Source organism: Trichoderma atroviride, chromosome 2 (genome assembly GCF_020647795.1).
Source record: "Trichoderma atroviride chromosome 2, complete sequence".
NCBI classification, from domain to species: domain Eukaryota; kingdom Fungi; phylum Ascomycota; class Sordariomycetes; order Hypocreales; family Hypocreaceae; genus Trichoderma; species Trichoderma atroviride.
This window is the reverse complement of record NC_089401.1, coordinates 6616509-6637262: the sequence shown is the minus strand read 5'-3', so window position 1 is coordinate 6637262 and position 20754 is coordinate 6616509. Positions and strand designations below refer to the sequence as shown.

Here is a 20754-nt window from a genome sequence, read left to right as displayed (position 1 = left end):
ATTTTTTATCAATCTATTCTTCTCTAATCGCTATTGTCCCCGTTGTAGCAAATTTAAAGTCAACGTGGTAGCGTCGTAGATGAGTTCCGCTATCGTACTGATTGGGCTTATTGCAGTTCCAACTTGGGCAAAGCATCCAATGGCTGTAATCACATGCAGACAGCGCTAATAATTGCCACTCAGCGGCCGGTTCCTGAAGCTATTGATCCTCGATAATTGTTAGCGAGATCTAGACATTGCTGACTGATCTCGGCTGAAAGGCTATTCCGCCCAAGCAAAGCGCCCGTCCGTCCGTCGCAGGGGGCATTACCAATTGTACGACAAGATATCCATTTAGCCTCATCCTTACTAGTTCTGATGGCACAGAATTTTCAGAGGAGTGATCTGACAACGTATAATGGTCTTCCAGGCGATACAAGTTCGAGATGGGCTCTATCATAGACGCTGATCCCGTGCTGGACTTTGTTGTTTTGGGCTTGAGCAGTGGAATATCCATGGTATGGCCCCATATTATTCGTGGGATGCGTCAGTTGATTCTGGATGCTCACCAGGCGGTTTAGGAGAGCATAGATTTCGCTTTATGCCGATTCAGACAACAAAACCCGGCACAGCCTGTCCGCTTGGAGCTGCTGAAATATGGAGAGACACTACTGGACCCTGAAATGCAGAAGCGGCTGATGGACATGGTTCTTGATGAATTTAACTCGTCAGAACAAGTTGCTCATCTCAATGATATCCTTGGGGAGGCATTTGCCGAGGCCGCGTTGGAGTTCATTGCTGCCAATGGCATTGATAAATCTACAATAGACATTATCAGCTCTCATGCGCAAGCAACATGGCGCATTCCTTATCCCGCAGCACACCAAACGAGGACGTCTTTTCGCATAAACGAAGGGGCCGTTATTGCTACACGTACCGGAATCACAACAGTGACCGATTTTCGGGTCGGCGAGGTCGCTGTGGGCCAACAAGGGGTTCCCTTGGCCGACTTTGATGCCTTGCTTCTGCATCATCCCACCAAACTAAGAGCCTGTCAAAATATCAGCGACATCGGCAGCGTATGCTTTATACCCCCAGACATGGACGGCGGGCTTAATGATAACTTCTTTTACTCCGATACGGGTCCTGGAAATATCTACATCGACGCTGCTATTCGCCACTATACGAATGGTGCGCAACGATACGATGTGGATGGCGAAATAGGCAAGCGAGGAGAGGTAGATGAAGAGATTGTGGACGACTTCATCTCTTCTCATCCTTACTTTCATCAATCTATTCCCAAGAGTGCTGGCCGCGATGATTTCAGAGCTTCATTAGCTTATGAACTTATATCCAAAGCAGAGGATAAGGGGCTTTCACCAGAAGACGTTATTGCCACAATCACGAGAATCACGGCTCAGTCCATTGTAGATCATTACAAATGCTTCGCGCCGTCACAGAATATCGACGAACTGTTTCTCTGTGGAGGCAGCGCATATAACCCAAACATTGTTAATTTTATTCAAAAGAATTACTCGTCGACGCAGATATTCACACTTGACGCTGCTGGCATCCCGGCCGTTGCAAGAGAGGCAATAACACTTGCCTTGCAGGGCATGAATGCAGTTGTTGGCCGGACTGTTCGGACGTCACACGGTGCTGAGACACGGCAAGAGTTGATTGTTGGAAAGATATCCCCCGGTGATAATTATGGACAGGTGATGCAGAAGGTGATGCAATTCGGAAAAGGCGAAAAGCTGGAGCCTATAAGAGCTTTGGTCAATGTGGTCAATGGAGAAGTAATACACAACAAGTGGTGATACGCAAGGTAACGGTAGAATGAGAGTACACGATTCATGTAGTTGAAATTTGCAGATGAGCGATGGAAAGGAAATACCCAAAAAGAAACAAGAATACGAATGTATATATAATCAAGAGTTAAACTAGCCCATATCCAATACGTGCATGTCTGCATAAAGCGGACACACTAGTCGTCCCGTTGACACCAAAGTTTGAAGACCTTATTTGGTAATGAATGGTATTTCTCTTGCTAATGCGCATGATGAACAGAGTTTCACGGTTAAAATTTTGACAACCATTCGATATAAAAAGCGGCCCTGCCCTCCAGTCGATAGTACTGAGTCTTGAGTAAGACGTGAAGTAAGCTGAGCCACCAAATCAATAGTATTGATCTTGTAAGTCGGTTTCCGCAGGCGGAAAAGGGAAGTAAAGTCTTTTCCGCTTCCGCTTCCGTTTGCTCAATCGGACTTTTTGTTACTAGACTTGCCGACTTGACTGGCTCTTTGGATTTATTAACCGAGCAAAGAAAAGACATTTAAGTTCTGAGCACACAACATATCATAGATTGCATTGTAGACGTTTTTGAAAATTGAAAGCAGTTTCTCAGCTACCTCCTAGGGACTAAGAATTGTCAAGAAGTGGTGTGTATTTCCATCTAAACCTTAATCTGGAGTGGTGTAAGTGGCAGTACGAAAGAACGCGGGGTCTCAGCAGCGGAGAGTTTGGAGCCGAGGCATCTTTATCAAGCTCTACGTCAAGGGATTAGTCTCCCTCCAAATACAGTAAGTATAGCATGCATAGAGAAGGAGAAGTATAAAAAGCGTGAAAGTGGCGTATGTTTCCCCTACTTGTTTGGATATCTCGACAGTCTACGCCCGGCCTCAACGCTTTAGGACTACTTCACAATTCAACTTGTCTTATACCCTCCTGGAACCAGCCATGGCCAACATAGACATGTCAAAGATCATCAAGCCCTGGAAGCTAGATGCCCATCCTACATATACTTTCATCAATGCCAAGCTCATCGACCCCGTCAAGGAGCAAGTGGTAGAAAACGTCACAATCAAAACATCCGGAGGAAAGATTGTCTCCATTGACACTACCGAAAGCGCAACTCCCACTCCCGCCGACGGAGACATCACCATTGATCTCAAAGGCAAGCATGTATGTCCCGGGCTCATTGACTGCCACGTGCATATCGCCGTAGTCCCCGGCGAGGCGAGTTTAAGTTCATACAGGGACATGACCGAGAAGATAAGCCTCATTCGCCAGCCCTGGGTCTTGAAACCGATGCTTGATCGAGGATTCACGTCCGTCCGCGACTGCGGTGGTGCCTCACTAGCCATGAAGGAGGCTATTGAAGAAGGCGTTTGTCTCGGCCCTCGACTCTTCATAGCTGGATATGCGCTTTCTCAGACTGGCGGCCACGGCGACATGAGGTCTTCTCACGACCAGAGCCCTTGCTCTTGCGGCGCCGTCTCTGGAATCAGTCGTATCGTGGACGGAACATCAGAATGCTTCAGAGTTGCTCGTGATGAGCTGCGCCAAGGAGCCGACTTTATCAAGATCATGGGCGGCGGAGGCATTGCAAGTGCTACGGATAAAGTTGAGAACCTCCAGTTTTCAGACGAGGAGATCAAAGCCATTGTTACCGCGGCAAAGAACAACGGCACATATGTCACCAGCCACAGCTACACACCTCAAGCCATTCAACAGGCAATCCGCCAAGGCGTGAGGGGCATCGAGCACGGCAACCTCCTCGACGCAGAGACGGCCAAGCTCATGGCCGAAACGGGCACATTCCTCACACCCACGTTAATCACACACGTCATGTCCAAGCAGCTCAATTTCCTACCGCCGGTATCAGCAGCCAAGAACGAGGACGTCTTGAAAAGGGGCCTCGAAGCTATCAAGATTGCGGGCGATGCCGGCGTGACGGTGTGCTTTGGCACCGATCTCTTGGGACCGCTGCATTTTGCCCAGAGCAAGGAGTTCTCGGTGCGAAGCCAGGTGCAGACGTCGGGTCAGATTCTTCGCAGTGCGACTGTAAACGCGGCGAAGCTGCTCATGAAGGAGGATGAATTGGGTCAGGTGAAGGAGGGGTTTTATGCCGACTTTATAGTCTTGGATGGAAATCCTTTGCAGGACATTACGCTGTTGGATCGCTCTGAATCGAGTATTCTGGCTGTGATCAAAGATGGAAGGGTTGTTTCGTCCAAGTTGTCGGATGTCAAGGTTGATGTATCAAGTCGGCCATAGGAACGACGATATTGAGCAGTCTATGAAAAGTCTAGCGAGAAGAAAGTAAATCTATGGGTATACAGGATATTACCAAGCAACTGCGTGTCCATCGCTGCGTAAATCACTCCCTCCATTGTAGACTCTCTGGCCACTTGGGTCGTAATTTGCTTTAATCACTTGTCCTCGGCCAAACAGGTCACGATTCCATCCCGTTATGAGCTCAACCTCATGTCCCAGCTTGCGCAAGCCCTCCACCGTCTCCTCCGGGAACCCTTCTTCTAAGCATATCATGGACTTTTGTGTCAGTTTGGAGTAGTCTTCTGCCGTAGAGTACTCGGGCAGCGTGCGTGAGGGCCGAATGCACACTCTTGGGGCATCCAGAGCATCCTGAGCGTTGAAGCCAAAGACGCACGAGTTGAGCATGACTTGCAAGTGGCCCTGTGGCTGCATGAAGCCGCCCATGACGCCAAATGAGAGATCGAGACGGTCATTCTTTGTCACCATGGCGGGAATAATCGTGTGATATGGCCGCTTGCGAGGTCTGAGGGTATTTACGTGACCCTCGCGCAGATGAAACTGCGTTCCTCGATTCTGTAGAGCGAACCCACAGCCTTTGGGAACAATTCCGCCACCAAAGTTGGAGGCAAGTGAGCAGATGAAGCTGCACGCATTGCCTTGCGAGTCTGATGTAGTCAGATAGACAGTATCCGAAGCGCTTTTGGGAAATCCATGCTTCAAAGATGTATCAACAGCATCTAGTTTAAAGCTAGACGCCCGCTCGGCGAGATATTTCTCGCTGAGCAGGCTTTTCCAGGTCGGCCCAGAATGCTCTGGATCAGAGACATAGGCATCTCCATCGGCGAATGCATATCGAAGAGCTTCCACAATAGTATGAACATACTCAATAGAGTTATGCTGTAAACTCTTGAGAGGAGGAATCTTGCCTTCCTTCTCCAGGCTGTTGATAATGCCCAGCGCCTCTAGAGCAATGATACCCTGACCATTAGGCGGACACTCCCATAGCTTATACTCGTTGTAAGCCTGAGATATCGGTTCAACAAAAGTCGTCGTATGGTCCTTCAAGTCTTGAGTTGTCATGACACCCTGAAGTTGTTGGAGAGTGTTCGTAATAGACTCTGCAACCCAACCTTCGTAAAATCCTGCTTTCCCTTTGGAAGCAATTTCTCGAAGCACCTTGGCGAGATTGAGATTTTTGAAGACTTGCCCAGCTCTCGGAGCTTTTCCGTCTGCCAAGAGAACTTCGCCTCCATTTGGCGAGGACTTTTTAAGCAATCCTTCGCACTCTATCCAGTGTCGAGCTGTGATTTCGGACACCGGGAAGCCATCTTCACAGAGTTCGATGGACGGTTTCAAAATCTGTTCCATCGTAACTTTACCGCTTCCATAGGCGTCCATTGCATCAAGCCATCCGGCAACTTGGCCAGGAACTGTAACCGAGTTTGCATGCTGGGGCGGCAGTAAATTCCCGCTCAAGCCTATCTCGCGACACTTTTCAATTGTCAACGCAGCTGGTGAGCGCCCTGATCCGTTCATTGCAAAAGCCTTCTGCTTCTTCTCGTCCCAGAATATCATAAACATGTCTCCTCCCACTCCCGTCGAGTTTGGCTCTGTTACGCCCAGCGCAGCCGCCGTGGCTATTGCCGCATCAACCGCATTGCCACCTGCTTTCAAGATGTCCAGGCCGGCTTGAGCAGCAAGGGGCTGTGAGGCCGCAACAATGCCTTTGGTGCTATATACAACCGATCTGCGACTGTTGAATCGACTAAAGTCGGGATATGAGGGGTTGTATAATGCGTCCACTCCATTTTTTGAAGTAGTAATAGCAGCACCAACAGCATCAAACGGCATGGTGAAGGGCGGATGTTGGTTGTTAGCTTTGATGACAGCACCAAACTCAGAACAATGAGAGTAGACTTGGTTGTTTCATATTAGCTCGATTAAATGAGAGATATCGAGACAAGCAATCCCCTTCGGCTTCTATCTTTACTACCGAGACATTTCCGGAATCATGTTGTCCCCCACCTACAAGATCGTGACTCGACTGCTATCCTCGGCGCTCCCCTCGCCTGTCAATTGAAGCGGGGTTACGATCTACATCGTATTATAGCCGTTTATACCCATTACTATTTATTTTTGGCGTGCCATTTGTTTCTCCAGACCAGCGCCACTGCGGGGGGCTAGAGGCATTCATATACGCGCTAGCGGTCGAAATATTATCCCAAGATAGAGTCATGGTCTCTAGGAGGGGTGATCGGTTGAACAGCCGTCGGGACTCGCATTTCATAAAACGTTACACGATAGACGATATGAAGTGCATATTCTTCATGCATTGGGAATTGGGGTATCTTCCAAGTTCGGCTAAAATCAGCCGGGTTATTTCATAGAGGGTGTAAGCTACTGCTGGTAGCTGCATTCGCTATATGATCATGAGATACGAACCCTTCGGGGAGATAACGGCATCATGAGCCGTCTACCCTTATCATGTCTCATGAACATGCCTCCTATCAACGTATGCAGTCTAATCTTGAGCGTATGTGAAATACGCCAAGGTTGTAAGATATCGGTGCTCAACAGCTGCAGATAGCTGGGCAATTAGTCTCATGGTAGCTGAAAAGATGCCTCACAGCTTCTTTCTACTTCTAATTTGAATGACATGCTATGGTTACATTCTATATCGCTTAAATCTTAGTATACTACATGGCGGAGGTGGTGTTACGGGAATAACGCCATTGGATAGCTCGTCGAGATTACCACAGATCATCTAGCTTGATGCTTACCCTTGATATAAACCAATACCATCTATCTTGAAGATGTGTGACGTATTGCCATCTCTGGCAATATATAAATAAAGGTTAAAAGTAACACTACACGGCGAAGCATCAAACTATCTCATCATAAAGTACAATAACATAGCTATAATCATGGCTCAGGCTACCGTTGATGGCCCTCATGGCCTAGACAATAAGGCCGCAGTTGAAACCGTTGAGAATGATATTGCCCCGGAAAAAGAATGGGGTGTCATCGTCCAGGGAGCCAAGGAGGCCACCGATCTAGAGCACTCCCAAGGCATTCTCGAAGCCGTTCGTTTACAGTGGAAAGGCGTGGCATGGGCTTCATTCTTCTCTCTGTCCATCGCCATGTACGGGTACGACAACGCACTGATCAATAATTTCTACGGCTATCCAGCTTTCCAAAAGGCATACGGAGTGCCAGTCAGCAAGGGCTATCAGATCCCCGCCAAATGGCAGACAGGTCTCTCACAAGCAAGTATCGTGGGCATTATCCTCGGTGCCTCTTTCAATGGCTTCTTTTCCTCGAGGTTTGGTTACAAAAGAGTTATGCTGGTTGGCCTTGTTCTTATGGCGGGCTTCGTTGCTATTCCATTCAGCGCCCATAACCTACCGACACTTCTTGTTGGTGAGATTTTCTGCGGCATGGTTTGGGGCACGTTTGCGTCTATCGGGCCGGCGTATAGCTCAGAGTGTTTGCCAATCTCACTGCGCGGGTTTCTTACCAGCGGTGTCAATATTATGCAGATTATCGGCCAGCTCATCGCTATTGGCGTCCTTGACGGCCTTGTCAACTTGGATTCACAATGGTCTTACCGAATTCCCTTCGCCATCCAATGGATTTGGCCTGTTCCGCTCTTCGTAGGATGCCTCTTTGCTCCCGAGTCTCCGTGGTATCTTGTTCGCAGGGGTCGTCTCCAAGACGCGGAACACAGCATTCGTCGGCTTAGTTCCAAGAACGACACAAAAGTCAAAGAACATTTGGCCATGATCATTCATACGGTGAATTATGAAGAAGAGATACGAACCGGATCTTCATATCTTGCGTGTTTCAGAGGCAGCAATCTCCGCCGAACAGAAATTTGCTGTTTGTCATTCGCTGGACAAGTCTTCAACGGCATTTTTATGATGAACCCGGGAACTTATTTCTGGGAACAAGCAGGATTGTCTGCAAACAATAGTTACAAAGTCTCAGTGGCCGCTACTGCCATTGGCCTGCTCGCAACCTTTATCGGGTCAGTCCTTATTGCCCATCTGGGTCGCCGCAATCTTTACCTCTGGGGCATGATCTTCATGACTGTGGTCAATATTCTCATCGGCATCTTGGCTACGGTCCATGCCAACGAAGGAACAAAATGGGGTCAAGTGGCCCTCACTATTCTATGGGTATTCTGTTACGACATCTCCGTGGGTCCCGCGGCGTACGCAACATCGAGCGAAGTGTCTGCTGTTAGCTTGCGAGTACAGAGTGTGGCTCTGGCCAAGGTTGCTCATCAACTTTTTGACATCATTGGCGCTGTTTTGGAGCCTTACATGATCAACCCTACTGCTTGGGGATGGGCTGGCAAGACAGCCTATTTCTGGGGTGGAACATCACTGCTTGTTACTGCGTGGGCGTTTTTTCGATACCCAGAAACGTTCAAAAGATCTTATGAGGAGCTGGATATCCTGTTTGAGAAAGGGATACCTGCCCGAGAATTTAGAAAATACAAGGTTGACGCTTACGACGTTGATGGTCAGCCGGTTCAAGAGAGAGCGGTCCACTAGTTGTGGCATTCAAAAATGATGGCTTTCCCATTCAAGAGTTTTCTTTTCTGGGCAAATGCTAATTGTATTCATTTTATATCGAAATTGTAGTTAGTCTCGTAAGCCTCTTAATACTTTGAAAATTGCTTTCCTGCCATCCCATAGCGGATACACACCCAATATGAGTAGACTTGTCCACAGCCATATGAGCGACACCACAATCCACGACCTGAAGAACTATTGATGTCATTAGATATTGCGTCTTTGAATGGTGAAGATGTAACTTACAATCTTACTAAAGATGTATTTCGCTCCATACATTGGCAGCGGCCAGAGAACCCAAAGACCAAAGAATGAGAAAAGCGACCAAAACAGCGCATATCTTTTCCACCTCAGATCTGTTTGGTCGTAGACAATCTCGGCAGTGCTGCTAACAGCACCTCTTTTGTTACCTTGTTCTCTATCAGATTCTTCGGGCTGGGCATCGCTGTCTAGTAGTAGCTTTTCTTCCTTGAAGCGCGCCCAATCATAGTTGTCCGGCCAAATGAGTGACAAGATAACCGTGTAAAGCAAAGGACTCAGAGCAGATGCGACAGTTCCATAAAGGCAGGGAAGTGTTTGCCCAGTGGAATCAACGGATACTTGACCATATAAATCTTGCGCTGTGCCCAGCCAAACGCCCAGACCAGTAGCCAAGCCAGTTACCGCCGAAACAACAGCTGCGAAGGCACTTTGTTTGTTCCACAGTATAGTCAAGACCAAGGGGAAAATACCAGGGCATGTCACAACTCCTATCAAGATTATTAGATAATATGCAATACAGCGAATATTTTTCTTACCAATCATATACAAGGTCCAGCCCATATTGATGCCGCCGTAGTTAAACGCCGCAGTTAGGCCAGCTGAGATGGCGGCAAAGAGAACGACACCCAGGTGGCTCCATCTGATGACGTCTTTATTTCCTGCATTCTTATTGATGTATGTTCTGTAAAAGTCAAACGTAAAGATGGACGACACGGCGATAACTTGAGCAGACAGTGTTGAAGTTATTGCCATGAATGTCATAAGCAAAACCGCCACAGCACCGCCTTTTCCTGCAACTGCCACAGCTACATAAGGAAGTACCAAGCCATTTGTGACTTCTAAGCTGTTCATTTGCTAGATTGGCGAACAGAGGTCAATAAAGATTAATGTTTCAAAGAAAACAGAGACTTACGCGGGGATATGTTGGAAATATGGGAGAGCTTTCTAATCCCAAAGCTGCAAGGCCCATTATAGTACCAAGGCTCCATGGAATGGAGAAATAGGCAAATCCACCTACTACATAGCCTGGAACGACAGCTTTTGGCGATGCGGCAAACGCTTTGATGAAGTAGCTCGTATCCATCTGTGCGTGTTAATTTCCGCGAGTATACCACAAAGACTGTCTGTCAAACTTACAATAACGGCACCGAAGTTGGATACAAGTAAAATAATGGCAAAGAATATTCCTTGTTGGGAGTTCATTGTAAGAAGCGATCCTTGATAGTTTCCATCGACTGCATGTGAAGACTGCGCCTTGACAACGAGGTCGTATAATCCGTCAATAGAGCCGACATCGTGGTGGAGGAGAGCCTTTGTCGTCAAGTAGCAGCATAGAATAGCGATGACAAATGTGTGTATATAATCCGTCAAGAAACTACCGTAGCAATCGTCAGCTGTATGTTAAAGCTCTCGGACAAATAGAGCACAAACGTTGCTTTTATGCCACCCACAAGCGTATACAATACCACGCCAACGGGCAAAAGGAATGTGGAAGCCATGATATGAATGCCTGTTCTATGTAAAGTCAATATAAACCGTTTCTCTGAAAAACCGATGCGCAAATCTTACAGAAAGGTAATCGCAGCCGCAGCGCCCAGGATCATGTTAATCGTGTTGAAAAGATTGTTGACGATTGCCAAAAAAGTGAAAGTAAGATGTGCAATAGTACCTATTTATGACCTTTAATATCTTAATCGTACTGAACCTAGCTGCTTGGACGTACCATATCTAATTCGGACGATTTCAAGGACTGTATGTGCTTGTGGTATACGCTTTTTGCAAACAACCCCGAGATAGGCGAAGAAAACTATCATTCTGAACACAAGTTAGTTGGGTTGTGACATATATCGTAATGTTTACAAATATGGTTTTACTTACGGGGAACAGCCTGCCCCATACCAGAATCCTCCAGATACTCCATAGAGATATGTCACCAATACACAGCTAAGTAAGGCTGTGCTCCATAACCACGACTGAAGCTTTGTCAGCACGGTAAAGTTTAGATGAGAAAGGTTTACCATACAGATACTACTGCAGAAGCAACAAGACCCGTTCCAACTGATCTGTTGGCTACCATGAAGCTGTAACGCCCTATCAGTCAGTCATCGCTAAAGGATTTGAGATGGGCAGCGTCTCGCTTACGTTTCAACGTTTGAGTTATCTTCATTGAGGGTTTTCTTTAATAGGCGCGTTATTCCAATCATTCCTATTCATCTTAGCTCTGTCCATCAAGCTCTAATTGTAAAAAGTAACATACCGAGTGCAAATACGAGACCAACCGCAACAACAACCACATAGCCTGCAGCCTCGGGTAGCGGCGAGGGCACCGCACTGTCATTGTCGGATCTAAGCTGCAGATTCATGTTGAAGGTCGATGATCCATGTGCCTGTGCCCAGGTTCACCGTTTTCAACATATGGAATACGTGCATATTTAACATATAAAACTTGATGTTGAGATAGATGAGTAGTTGCTCAGAGCGTCATCAAAGATACACATGGCGTGATGGAATAAGAGCCAAAGGCGTCCTCTTTTCTCATGTATATGAGGCCATCAAAGCTAAATATGTCGTCAATAGAAAGACTCCGTGGCTACGGTTATCGACCAGGGGTTTATTATTGACCCATTCTTCTACACGGTGAAGCTGCGATAATCAATTCTTGGTACATAGATTCTGTATATTGATCATATATTCGATTCCGACCAATCAGCAGAAAGTACTTGTATCCTTTATTATCTAGCTTAAATTTCTTTGACCGTCTAATTGGTTGTAATACTCGACCCTTGGTATCACGACATCTGCTGGTAAACGCTAGTTTCCAAATTAGGCAATTTTTTGTGAAGCTAGATCATGGTAGCGGATATGGGGTTGGATCGCTGCACCATTATAAGAATCACTCGCGGTAGCTTAATTCGCTTCGGCTTCATAGCTGGGAGGACATTAACTCATGTACGAGTTAGAACTCGGAGACTAAATATGACACAATCTGTGGCACTGAGTTTGAGACTTAAACTAAGCCGGAACGATAACTTCCAGCTTTTCTCGATGAAGCTTAATTTCACTTGAACTTTACCTTGGCGGCAAAGGCGTCGCTCTTTTGATAGCAGTGACAACAGCCTCAGCTTTCGCAGTTGACGTAGATATGTTAGCATAAACGGCTATTTTGCTGTAAATGCCAAGCATGCGCGGGTTGCTTACATGTACTTCACAGGGGGCGGCACACCCAGTTTCGCTGATGGCTTATATGGCTATATTTAAACTTTGGCTAGATATGAACAAATGGCCACGAGCAAAAGATTTATATGCTAATAAGACAATTGGCATGTAGAGATATCTAAGTACATGTATAATGGGAGGGCGGGGCAGTATTATAGGCAGCGTGCTGCGAGGGCCTTGGGAGGTTAGATATACAGTTGCACTTCTTACCGAAGCCTAGCATTATTGATAGCAGCGCTGAGATGTTCACTGTATAGAAAAGCTGCAGAAATGTTATGTAGAGTGATATGGACTTGATAAAATTGACTTCTTCCTAGTATTCCAAGGCATAGGCGTAGGGCTAAATCATGGTGACTAGATTCTCCAGATACGCCAGGTTGGCAACAGATGGCTCAACAGCCGAACCAGCAACGTTTTGATCGATAAAAGTCGCCAGCCACTTTGGGTTTTCGTCCGCTAATAAATTATCAACAGCAAAACTTTAAGGGGGAATGTGTTCATCAAAATACACACCTAACCAATGCCCAGCTTTTGGTACAAACATGGTCTTGACAGAAGTTGCTGTAGGGCCCCATAAAGTCTGGCTAAATTCCTCCGAGACCATACTCGCCTCTCCCCAGAGCACCGTCAAGGGGATTCGAATCGGATCGTCTCTCAGCGGCTTAAAGTATTCAACCTCGCGCCAAATATTACCGTTCAGAAACTCTGTCATGGAACGCAGATATCCTGGCTTTGAGAGTGCGGCTGCATAGCGCTCGACATGATCAGGAGATATGAGAGCGCCGGCGGCGTAGGAGCTGTGCCAGAAATACCAGTTCAGAAATTCTCTCTCACGCCCGCGGATGAGAAACTCGGCCGCTTCAGGAACAGAAAATAGAGCTAGATGCCAATGCCCATATATATTCTTGGATGGATCCGGATTTTGGAAAATCTCATGACCAAACGCTGGAAGAGCGTATTCTCCAACACTTAGAGACGCCACGCGATCGGCATACATCCATGCCAGCACAGATCCAACTGAAGCCCCTTTGTCATAGCCAAATACAGCCACTTTCTGGATATGCAAGAAATCTAGCAGTGCTATGACGGCTGCGGCAGCTGATGCAGAAGTATAGTTTCCCGATTCACTCAGGGTCGACTGGCCCATGCCGGGTAGGTCCGGGGCAATGACGGTATACTTGGAAGAAAGGAGCGGGCCTACTTTGTGCCACATGAGCTGCATGATGTTAACGGACTGATATGCAGACGATTGGAAGAAGAAGCTGCCAAAGATTATGATTATCGTACAGAATGCTGCGGACAGCCATGTAAAAGCAAAATAGCTGGGCCAGTTCCGTCGTAACGGGCGAAAAGGCTGGTGTCGGCAGTCTTGACCCGAATCGAGGGCCATTCGTCAAAGGGCAGAGCCATATCTTGCACAAGAACTGTGAGAGTTTTGAACTGTTTAATTCTGATAATTTAAACCAAATATTATTTCCTGAGAGCTAAAGTCCGCTTGGGATAAAACGCATCCAAAGAGTCTTCACATTTATAATTATACGTTTTCTAATGATTCGATAGGCAGCTGGTGTAAGTCATTTGGCGCCACTGCCATGGTGGAGTGGATGGTTGACTAATCCCAGATGATGATGCTGTTCGGATCCGAGATTCTAGTCTTCCGCTACTCCCTTGTCCAAACAAAAACCGCTTATTATCAAAACTACTCCAGCATTTTCACAGTTCCGCCATGGTCCGAGGCGTATCCGAATCCGAGTCTGCACGTCGGCGTCAGTTCTCCAGTTGCGACTACTGTCGCGGAAAGCGTATCGCATGTGATGCATCTCGATTACAAGAGCGCCATCATGCATCTTCCAGTGGTTCCGATGCTGGTTCGCCATCGCCACAAGTTCAGTGTACAAACTGTTCGAAGCGAGCTCTACCATGTACCTATGAGGTAAGTCTGATCCTTTGCTTCCGACCAAAGTTCCATTCTGATGATCCATGTTAGTGGATTCGGAACCGAGCAAGTAGGAGTACAACGGCAGCTAGAGGCGTAAGCAGGCCGAGGACTCGCCAGTTCTCTCGTCTCTCGGCATCAGGTCACTCTCAAACGGGCGCTGCCGGGATAACCAATGATTTTGAACCTTCTGAGGATATACAGCATGATGAAGCTGACCCACCTTCCGCGGCAGAAAGTGATGGCAATACGCAGTTTGTCCCGGCTTATTCATCTGCTACCACTAACTGTTCGGCTTCTAATCTTCAAGTCTATAGACTCATATCTAGTTCTGAGCTGTCCCAGCAAATCGAGGCCAAAGCATTACATAACCGGCTATGGACAGTCTTCACTCTCATCTTCGAGCCTGTCCTTACTCTGTGGACCGGCCCCGACTGCAGCCCCTACGTGGTGCCCGACCATGTAAGTAGCCTCTTTGTTACGCCTTGATTACATATTCAGCATGCCAATTACAAACCCAGATGTCTGGCCTCACAATGCTGCAGCTGGTTGTGTCACTTGATTGGGCAAACTGTGCCTGCGACGCCAACCAGCATACACCAATCGTCCACCGTTGCTCGAGGGGCGATCGCACCATTCAGTTGGCATTGATATCAGCAGTGCATGCCTTCTCTTGTCGCTGGCTCCCATTGGTGACGGATAATGCAATTGATAGCCAACAGCTCCTAGTGCTTGGCAATCATCTTTGGAACAACGCCAGGTCCAGAGTCATGGCCGTGTTTGACAAGCTAAGCTACCAAACTGTTCTTGCTTTGTATCTATTTGGCCTAACTCCAATCTCCGAGGAGGCCTCCATGGATATCGAGAATGCTTACATGGCTGGTGAGGTCAGCATCGACATGGCGCTTCGCCAAATCCATAGACTAAGGGTAAAACGACGCGATCTCAGGTTTTCTGGAACTGGCTTATCATTCGGTAAAAAAGTCCCAAATGCTCACAACTCCGTCAATGAAGATTTCATTCATGCCGAAACCATGATGTATTGGGCCGGTGTAGTATTTGATACTTCTTCATCAATGACTAGAGGATGCCCCTCTATTCTCTGCAGTGGTGTGTTTGGCTTTGAGGAAGAGCCAGTCTTTTGCCTCGTGAAAGCTCGAGTTCAGCTATTTCACGAAAACACAGAGGCATGGAGACAAAATGGATTTGTTCCAACAAGCCATGATACACTATATATTGTCCATCGGGCATCCACCTGGAAGGGATATGTATGGAAACTCATCGGAGTTCTGAGAGAAGCCATGAACCATGGCTATGGAGAGTCTGTCATCGCCAGACTACGATTCCTCATCGCAGAGGCCTTGGATCGCTTTAACAGGACTTTCAAACCACTTCTTGCAGCTTGCGAGAAGCACATTCTTTTTTTCAGTAAAGATGTCCGATTATGCTATTGTACGAATATGCAAACAGTGAGACAAAAAACTTCCAAGCTAATGCTTTACAGACCTTCTGCTATTGCACTATCACATGGGATTACTCCTTTTGTGTGGCCTAACTGCCTCCATTGAACGTACGGATATTGTTCCAGATTTCGATGCCGTCCGTCGCGAGTCCGTTCACACCATCTTTAGCACAATCAGCTTTGGTCTCAGCTGCCGGGTTGCTATCGGCAAAGACGAAGCTCAGCGCAGACACAAACTCTCCTCATTGATTAGCGTGGACCCTTATCCACATCACATTCTTGCGTCACTACAGCTAGCCGCAGAGGTTTTGCTAATCTATCTGGAGCGAGATGAGATGGCACAAGACGCGTTCGATGGCTTTTGCCGAATCATGTTCGATGCGCTCGATGAACTGCCTCAGTATTTACAGTCAGTACAAAGAGTGAGGAAACTTTTACGTGAGTCTCTTAATGCCGGCATTGGGCCTGTCGATACCAGCTCGGATACACTACGTGAGCCAGCTGGGGGCTTCTCTGGCACTTTGGGAGGACAACAGCGCCAGCAAATGACCCGCAATGGGCGTCAGAATAGCAATGAAGACATATTTTACGAATTTTCTTACAGTAGCATCACAGGCTCGGATCAATTACCATCTTTTGTTGTCAGAATCGACGAAGCAGGACATGGCTGCCAAGCAAAGACACTCTTCGCTAGGCCTCCAATAGTACTTAGTACGAATTCTTAGCAGCCTTTGCGATTATGAAGCGAAGTCAGAGATCACTGTGGGCACTGATATAAAGTTTGATATAAAGTTTGATACATGTATAAAGTTTGAGTTTGAGTTTCCATGGCATTTGTGTATCTCAAGCCATAAATGAGGCGCTATAGTACAAATCATGTTTTATCTGCATATATTTACAAATCGAAAGATGGTCGAGTTTGTAAGGTAAACCTCATACGGATACTTGCATTACTGTGGTATTTGCACAACGAAACGACCGACGACGTCACCATGCTTCACGCGCTGGAACAGCTCGTCAATTTTCGAAAACTCAAAGACTTCAACTTTCGGAGTCACTTCCTTTTTCTCAGCTGATATCAGCAAGTCATTCATTTGCTTTTTGGTTCCTACGTGACAGCCCTTGATAGTCAACCCTGTGTTATCATGTCAGCACAATATTCCTCATCTATCATGTCTTTGTGCCCAGTAGCCTCACGTACCTCTATATTCAAGATCAGTAGGGGAAATTGGAAAGCGGTAATCCATCTTAGTGATACCAACGCATATCATCGTTCCGGTATATCTTAGGTACTTCAATGCTTGAGCAAAGGCTTCAGTTGCTTCTGGGACCACTATAGCCGCGTCGGCGCCTTTACCATTTGTCAATTCCATCACCTTTTTGACAACATCCTCTGTTTTGAAATCGATAAAAGCTGCTGCTCCAAGATCGACACTCAGCTTTTGCTTGACCGATCCAGTGTCAATTGCGATGATATTCAAACGCTTTTGATTCTTCGTATTGGAAGCAATCTGAAGGCCCAAGTGTCCCAAGCCGCCTCCTGAGCCAGAGATGACAAGAGTATCACCGTCCTCAAGAGCATCGTCACACAGGGATAGTGCTCCAACCATGGTAATGCCGCCGCAGAGAAATGGTGCGGCATGAAACGAGGATAGCTCATCTGGAATTGGCATCAAATAATCCGCGTTTGCAACAACGTACTGTTGCATGGTTCCTGGCTTATCAGTGCCAGTGTTGCATTGGTTTACACACCAATTATCACGGCCCGCCATGCAATTGTAGCAGTGGCCACACACGCTATAGATCCATCCAAGTCCAACCCTCTGACCAAGAAGAGCATCGGCAACGCCAGGGCCAAGCTGCACAACCTGGCCGACGCCTTCGTGACAGGGAACTTCGTTGTAATGGGGGTTATTTCCCGTGTAGACGTAAATATCCGAGTAACTGAAGCTCGCCGAAAGGCAATGCCCAGTCAGCTGCTGTCACAACGAATACATGATAAAAGAGTAGATGACTCGTGACTCAGCATTTCAGCATTATCATAGTTGAACTCACCATATTCCCGAGCACTCCATTTTCAGCAAAACTTCATTTTGCCCAGGCTGTGCAACAGGGTAGTCATGGCGAACTTCTATCCATGCATTAGGACCAGGGTCTTTGATAAGAGCTGCGGTTTGGACATTTGGGATTTCCGTCATCATTTTAGAAGTGTCGTCGTTACAAAATGTTACATGAGGTTGATGATTTCAAGTCAACCAACGTGGCTCTTTATTTAAGTACATTTACAAACACATTATTTCACATCATGGCACGGAATAGACATCAAACGCATTACCAATCCGTATTACCAATCCGTCGAGGCATTCTCTGCTCACTGCACATATGCAACATCCATATCGACTATCAATTCGGAAGCGAGTTATTGGGGCTGACTCAGCTAAACATTGACAAGCGTAGGACAATTGACCGGATCCGAAGGACAAAAATGGCGGAAGAGGTATTACGGCTGACACGACTTCGGTTCCGAGCAAGAGCCACACCATCAGCGTCCACGTAAGTATAGGATCGATGCTTACGGCACAGCATCCGTAAACTTGGCACATATGCTTTACTGCAAAGTTGTTGGCCTCCAATCTTTTCAGCTGGGACCGAGCAGAAAAAGTCAGATAAGGCCGAACATCAGTTAACTCTCAATAATTGTCCGTCAACGGTGGAGCAGCAACTTTATAGAAGGAAAATATGTATAAGCAATCAAACAATCATGTGAATTACGAGCTAATAAGGTTAAAATAACGTTTGGCGGAGAAGAGAGGGGAAAGCTTAATCTGTGATCCCCCTCGGGTATGTAGGAGATATAGCCACATGTTACTCAGTTCGATGACTAGATGGATAAGGACATCCAAAAGCAGAAAGATTCAGCTTGCTCGGCCAAGTAAAGGTTAACCAAAGCTAGATTGCACGCTCAAGAACAATAAGGGTCAAGATAAAGTTGCTCCCCAATCTAGTCTCGCCGATGATCAAATCTCTCCAACAGTGAAATTCTTTGCCAACAGTAAAATTCCTCGCCAATAGTAAAGTGCTTGACCAATAGTAAACTCCTTCGCCAATGAAACTTCATGATAACCAGTCCAGTTCCTTACCACTAACGAAGTCTCGCCAATGATAAAGCTTTTCGCCAACAATAAACCTTTTCGCCAATAGCTCGTCAATGACAAATTCCCTCATCAACGATAGATTCCCTCGCCAATGATAAAGCTTTTTGCCAACAATAAACTTCTTCGCCAATGGCTCGTCAATGACAAATTCCCTCATCAACGATAAATTCCCTCATCAACGATAAATTCCCTCGCCAATACTAAAGTTTCGTCGACTATCAAGCTTCGTGGTTGACCGATTTCCTCGCCTATCATCCACTTCCGGGCCAATCTTTCAAACTTCAAGCCACCAATCCAATTTCTCGCCGAAAGCAAAGCTCGTCTCTTATAATAAAGCGCATAGGCAATGACGCGGCTCATCCGGAATGAGTCAATTTCTTCACAGATGGCCCCATAACGCTGCAGCAGTAGGGAGGCCAGCCAGAAGGACGCGACTATATAAACCCAGCGATTTCCCCCTCGAAGATGGAAGATTTCTTCTTCACCTCTCAAACACACAACACCACAACACCACCACAACACGATCAACACAACGTCCTCATCCAACGGATGGTGGGGAGAAAGGAATTCCGATGACCTTTTGGGGGCGACTCCCCCGAAAAGTCATCGGAACTTCCATTCCACCCACCATACCTACTCGTCCGGCATCCTCACCAACACAGGTACGTATCTAGCATCCCCATCCAGCGTTCCTTGCTAACATCCTTCTACAGCATCCTCATTCTATGTATGGTGGGGAGGAAGGGATTCCGATGAGTTTTTGGGGGCGACCCCCCCGAAAACTCACCGGAACTTCCTTTCACCCACCATACTCGGCCGGCATCCTTATCCAACGGATGGTGGGGAGGAAGGGATTCCGATGACTTTTTGGGGGCGACTCCCCCGAAAACTCATCGGAACTTCCTTTCCACCCACCATACTCGTCCGGCATCCTCACCAGCACAGGTACGTATCTAGCATTGATCCTTTCTAGTATCCAACGTCCTCACTAACATCCTTCTATAGCATCCTCATCCCACGTATGGTGGGGAGGAAGGGATTCCGATGAGTTTTTAGGGGCGACTCCCCTGAAAACTCACCGGAACTTCCTTTCCACCCACCATACTCATCCAACGCCTTTGTCCAACATCTTTGTCCAACCAAAAAAAACTCCAAAACTTCAAAACTTCAAAACTTCAAAACTTCAAAACTCCAAAACTTCAAAACTCAAAACTCTTCTTCTTCTTCTTCCTTTCTCCCCCTTTTTCTTCTTCTTTTCTTCTTTCCCTTCTTCTTCTGTTCTTCTCCTTCGAGCTCCTCCTCCCTGCCTGCCTGCCTCCCTCCGGCCTTCTTTTTTATTTTCTCACGTTTTTTTTCTTGTCTCTTTTCTTTCCCTCTCATATTTCCTATTCAAAGTCTCTTCCAAACTCTTTTCTCCCCCTTTTTTTTTTCTTTTTTTTTTTGGAAAAATTTTCAACTCTAGGGTAGGCGCAGGCGCGTCTTCCCTACTTTTTTTTTTCGAAAGAAATCCAACTCTAGGGTAGGCAGAGGCGCGGCTTAGAGAAGAGGTACATCGTCGACGTAGCAATTTCTTAGTGTTGTCCATAGAAAACTAGACAGCTTGCATGTATCTCTCGTCAATTGGCGCGTGTGCCAGACAATGTATCTGCAGCATCAGCAGTAGAACTGCAAAGGCGTAACTGTATACGATCATCCATTCATTGCCTTGGCTTAGGTGTGTAGCAAGATTGGCGTAGTGAAGCTGTTGAATAACGGGATGTGAAGCTGCTGGCCAACGGGCCATGTCAGTTTCACAATGATTTGTTGAAGTCTGAAGCTCAAAGTCTACCACAGACTACGCATCACGTTGATCGAAGCAGTGCCATCATCACTGATGTCTTCTTTCCCGTCTCTGAGTCAAGTCTCAACGAACGCATTATCCGGTCGCCGCGGAAGCTGTGGATCTGAAAGTCGACCCAATGAGAGCTCGTCCAGCAACTCAAATTAGTCCCCGGGCGCGATCGATCCGGATCAGCTCAGATGGGGCAGCGCTTTGCCGTGCGTATTCGTAATCGCCAGCGTATTTCATCACAAATCGCCAATACGCAACACACATGTATATAAGAG

General features: G+C 46.8%; 9 protein-coding genes across 9 annotated transcripts; 5 read left to right on the top strand and 4 right to left on the bottom strand.

Annotated features, from left to right (window-relative positions):
• The first annotated feature begins 21 nt into the window (after positions 1 to 21).
• On the top strand, positions 22 to 2001 carry TrAtP1_005074 (uncharacterized protein). Its single transcript, XM_014083515.2, has 2 exons — positions 22 to 497; positions 561 to 2001. Exons 1-2 carry the CDS (start codon positions 426 to 428, stop codon positions 1797 to 1799), a joined length of 1311 nt encoding a protein of 436 aa, XP_013938990.1. The 5' UTR covers positions 22 to 425; the 3' UTR covers positions 1800 to 2001.
• A 1122-nt stretch (positions 2002 to 3123) lies between these two features.
• Positions 3124 to 4038, top strand: TrAtP1_005073 (uncharacterized protein; the record flags this gene model as incomplete). Its single annotated transcript, XM_066112571.1, has 1 exon — positions 3124 to 4038. The coding sequence occupies one exon, from the start codon at positions 3124 to 3126 to the stop codon at positions 4036 to 4038; it is 915 nt and encodes a 304-aa protein (XP_065968656.1).
• Positions 4039 to 4049: 11 nt separating this feature from the next.
• Positions 4050 to 6101, bottom strand: TrAtP1_005072 (uncharacterized protein). Its single transcript, XM_014084409.2, has one exon. It carries the CDS (start codon positions 5887 to 5889, stop codon positions 4108 to 4110), a length of 1782 nt encoding a protein of 593 aa, XP_013939884.1. The 5' UTR covers positions 5890 to 6101; the 3' UTR covers positions 4050 to 4107.
• Positions 6102 to 6962: 861 nt separating this feature from the next.
• Positions 6963 to 8597, top strand: TrAtP1_005071 (uncharacterized protein; the record flags this gene model as incomplete). The annotated part of the gene is made up of 1 exon (XM_014084408.2): positions 6963 to 8597. One exon carries the CDS (start codon positions 6963 to 6965, stop codon positions 8595 to 8597), a length of 1635 nt encoding a protein of 544 aa, XP_013939883.1.
• A 2420-nt stretch (positions 8598 to 11017) lies between these two features.
• TrAtP1_005070 (uncharacterized protein) lies at positions 11018 to 11242 on the bottom strand (the record flags this gene model as incomplete). The annotated part of the gene is made up of 2 exons (XM_066112570.1): positions 11018 to 11085; positions 11137 to 11242. The coding sequence occupies 2 exons, from the start codon at positions 11240 to 11242 to the stop codon at positions 11018 to 11020; spliced, it is 174 nt and encodes a 57-aa protein (XP_065968655.1).
• A 1193-nt stretch (positions 11243 to 12435) lies between these two features.
• Positions 12436 to 13604, bottom strand: TrAtP1_005069 (uncharacterized protein; the record flags this gene model as incomplete). The annotated part of the gene is made up of 3 exons (XM_014084406.2): positions 13383 to 13604; positions 12609 to 13311; positions 12436 to 12551 (listed from the first exon to the last, which is right to left on the bottom strand). The coding sequence occupies exons 1-3, from the start codon at positions 13503 to 13505 to the stop codon at positions 12436 to 12438; spliced, it is 942 nt and encodes a 313-aa protein (XP_013939881.1). The 5' UTR covers positions 13506 to 13604.
• Positions 13605 to 13717: 113 nt separating this feature from the next.
• Positions 13718 to 16218, top strand: TrAtP1_005068 (uncharacterized protein; the record flags this gene model as incomplete). The annotated part of the gene is made up of 6 exons (XM_014083389.2): positions 13718 to 14028; positions 14083 to 14107; positions 14236 to 14285; positions 14349 to 14493; positions 14553 to 15483; positions 15536 to 16218. The coding sequence occupies 6 exons, from the start codon at positions 13718 to 13720 to the stop codon at positions 16216 to 16218; spliced, it is 2145 nt and encodes a 714-aa protein (XP_013938864.2).
• A 225-nt stretch (positions 16219 to 16443) lies between these two features.
• Positions 16444 to 17694, bottom strand: TrAtP1_005067 (uncharacterized protein; the record flags this gene model as incomplete). Its single annotated transcript, XM_014084405.1, has 3 exons — positions 16444 to 16628; positions 16695 to 17437; positions 17549 to 17694. 3 exons carry the CDS (start codon positions 17692 to 17694, stop codon positions 16444 to 16446), a joined length of 1074 nt encoding a protein of 357 aa, XP_013939880.1.
• A 1090-nt stretch (positions 17695 to 18784) lies between these two features.
• Positions 18785 to 20549, top strand: TrAtP1_005066 (uncharacterized protein). The gene is made up of 3 exons (XM_066112569.1): positions 18785 to 19310; positions 19362 to 19593; positions 19654 to 20549. The coding sequence occupies exons 1-2, from the start codon at positions 19014 to 19016 to the stop codon at positions 19509 to 19511; spliced, it is 447 nt and encodes a 148-aa protein (XP_065968654.1). The 5' UTR covers positions 18785 to 19013; the 3' UTR covers positions 19512 to 19593; positions 19654 to 20549.
• The last annotated feature ends 205 nt before the right edge of the window (positions 20550 to 20754 follow it).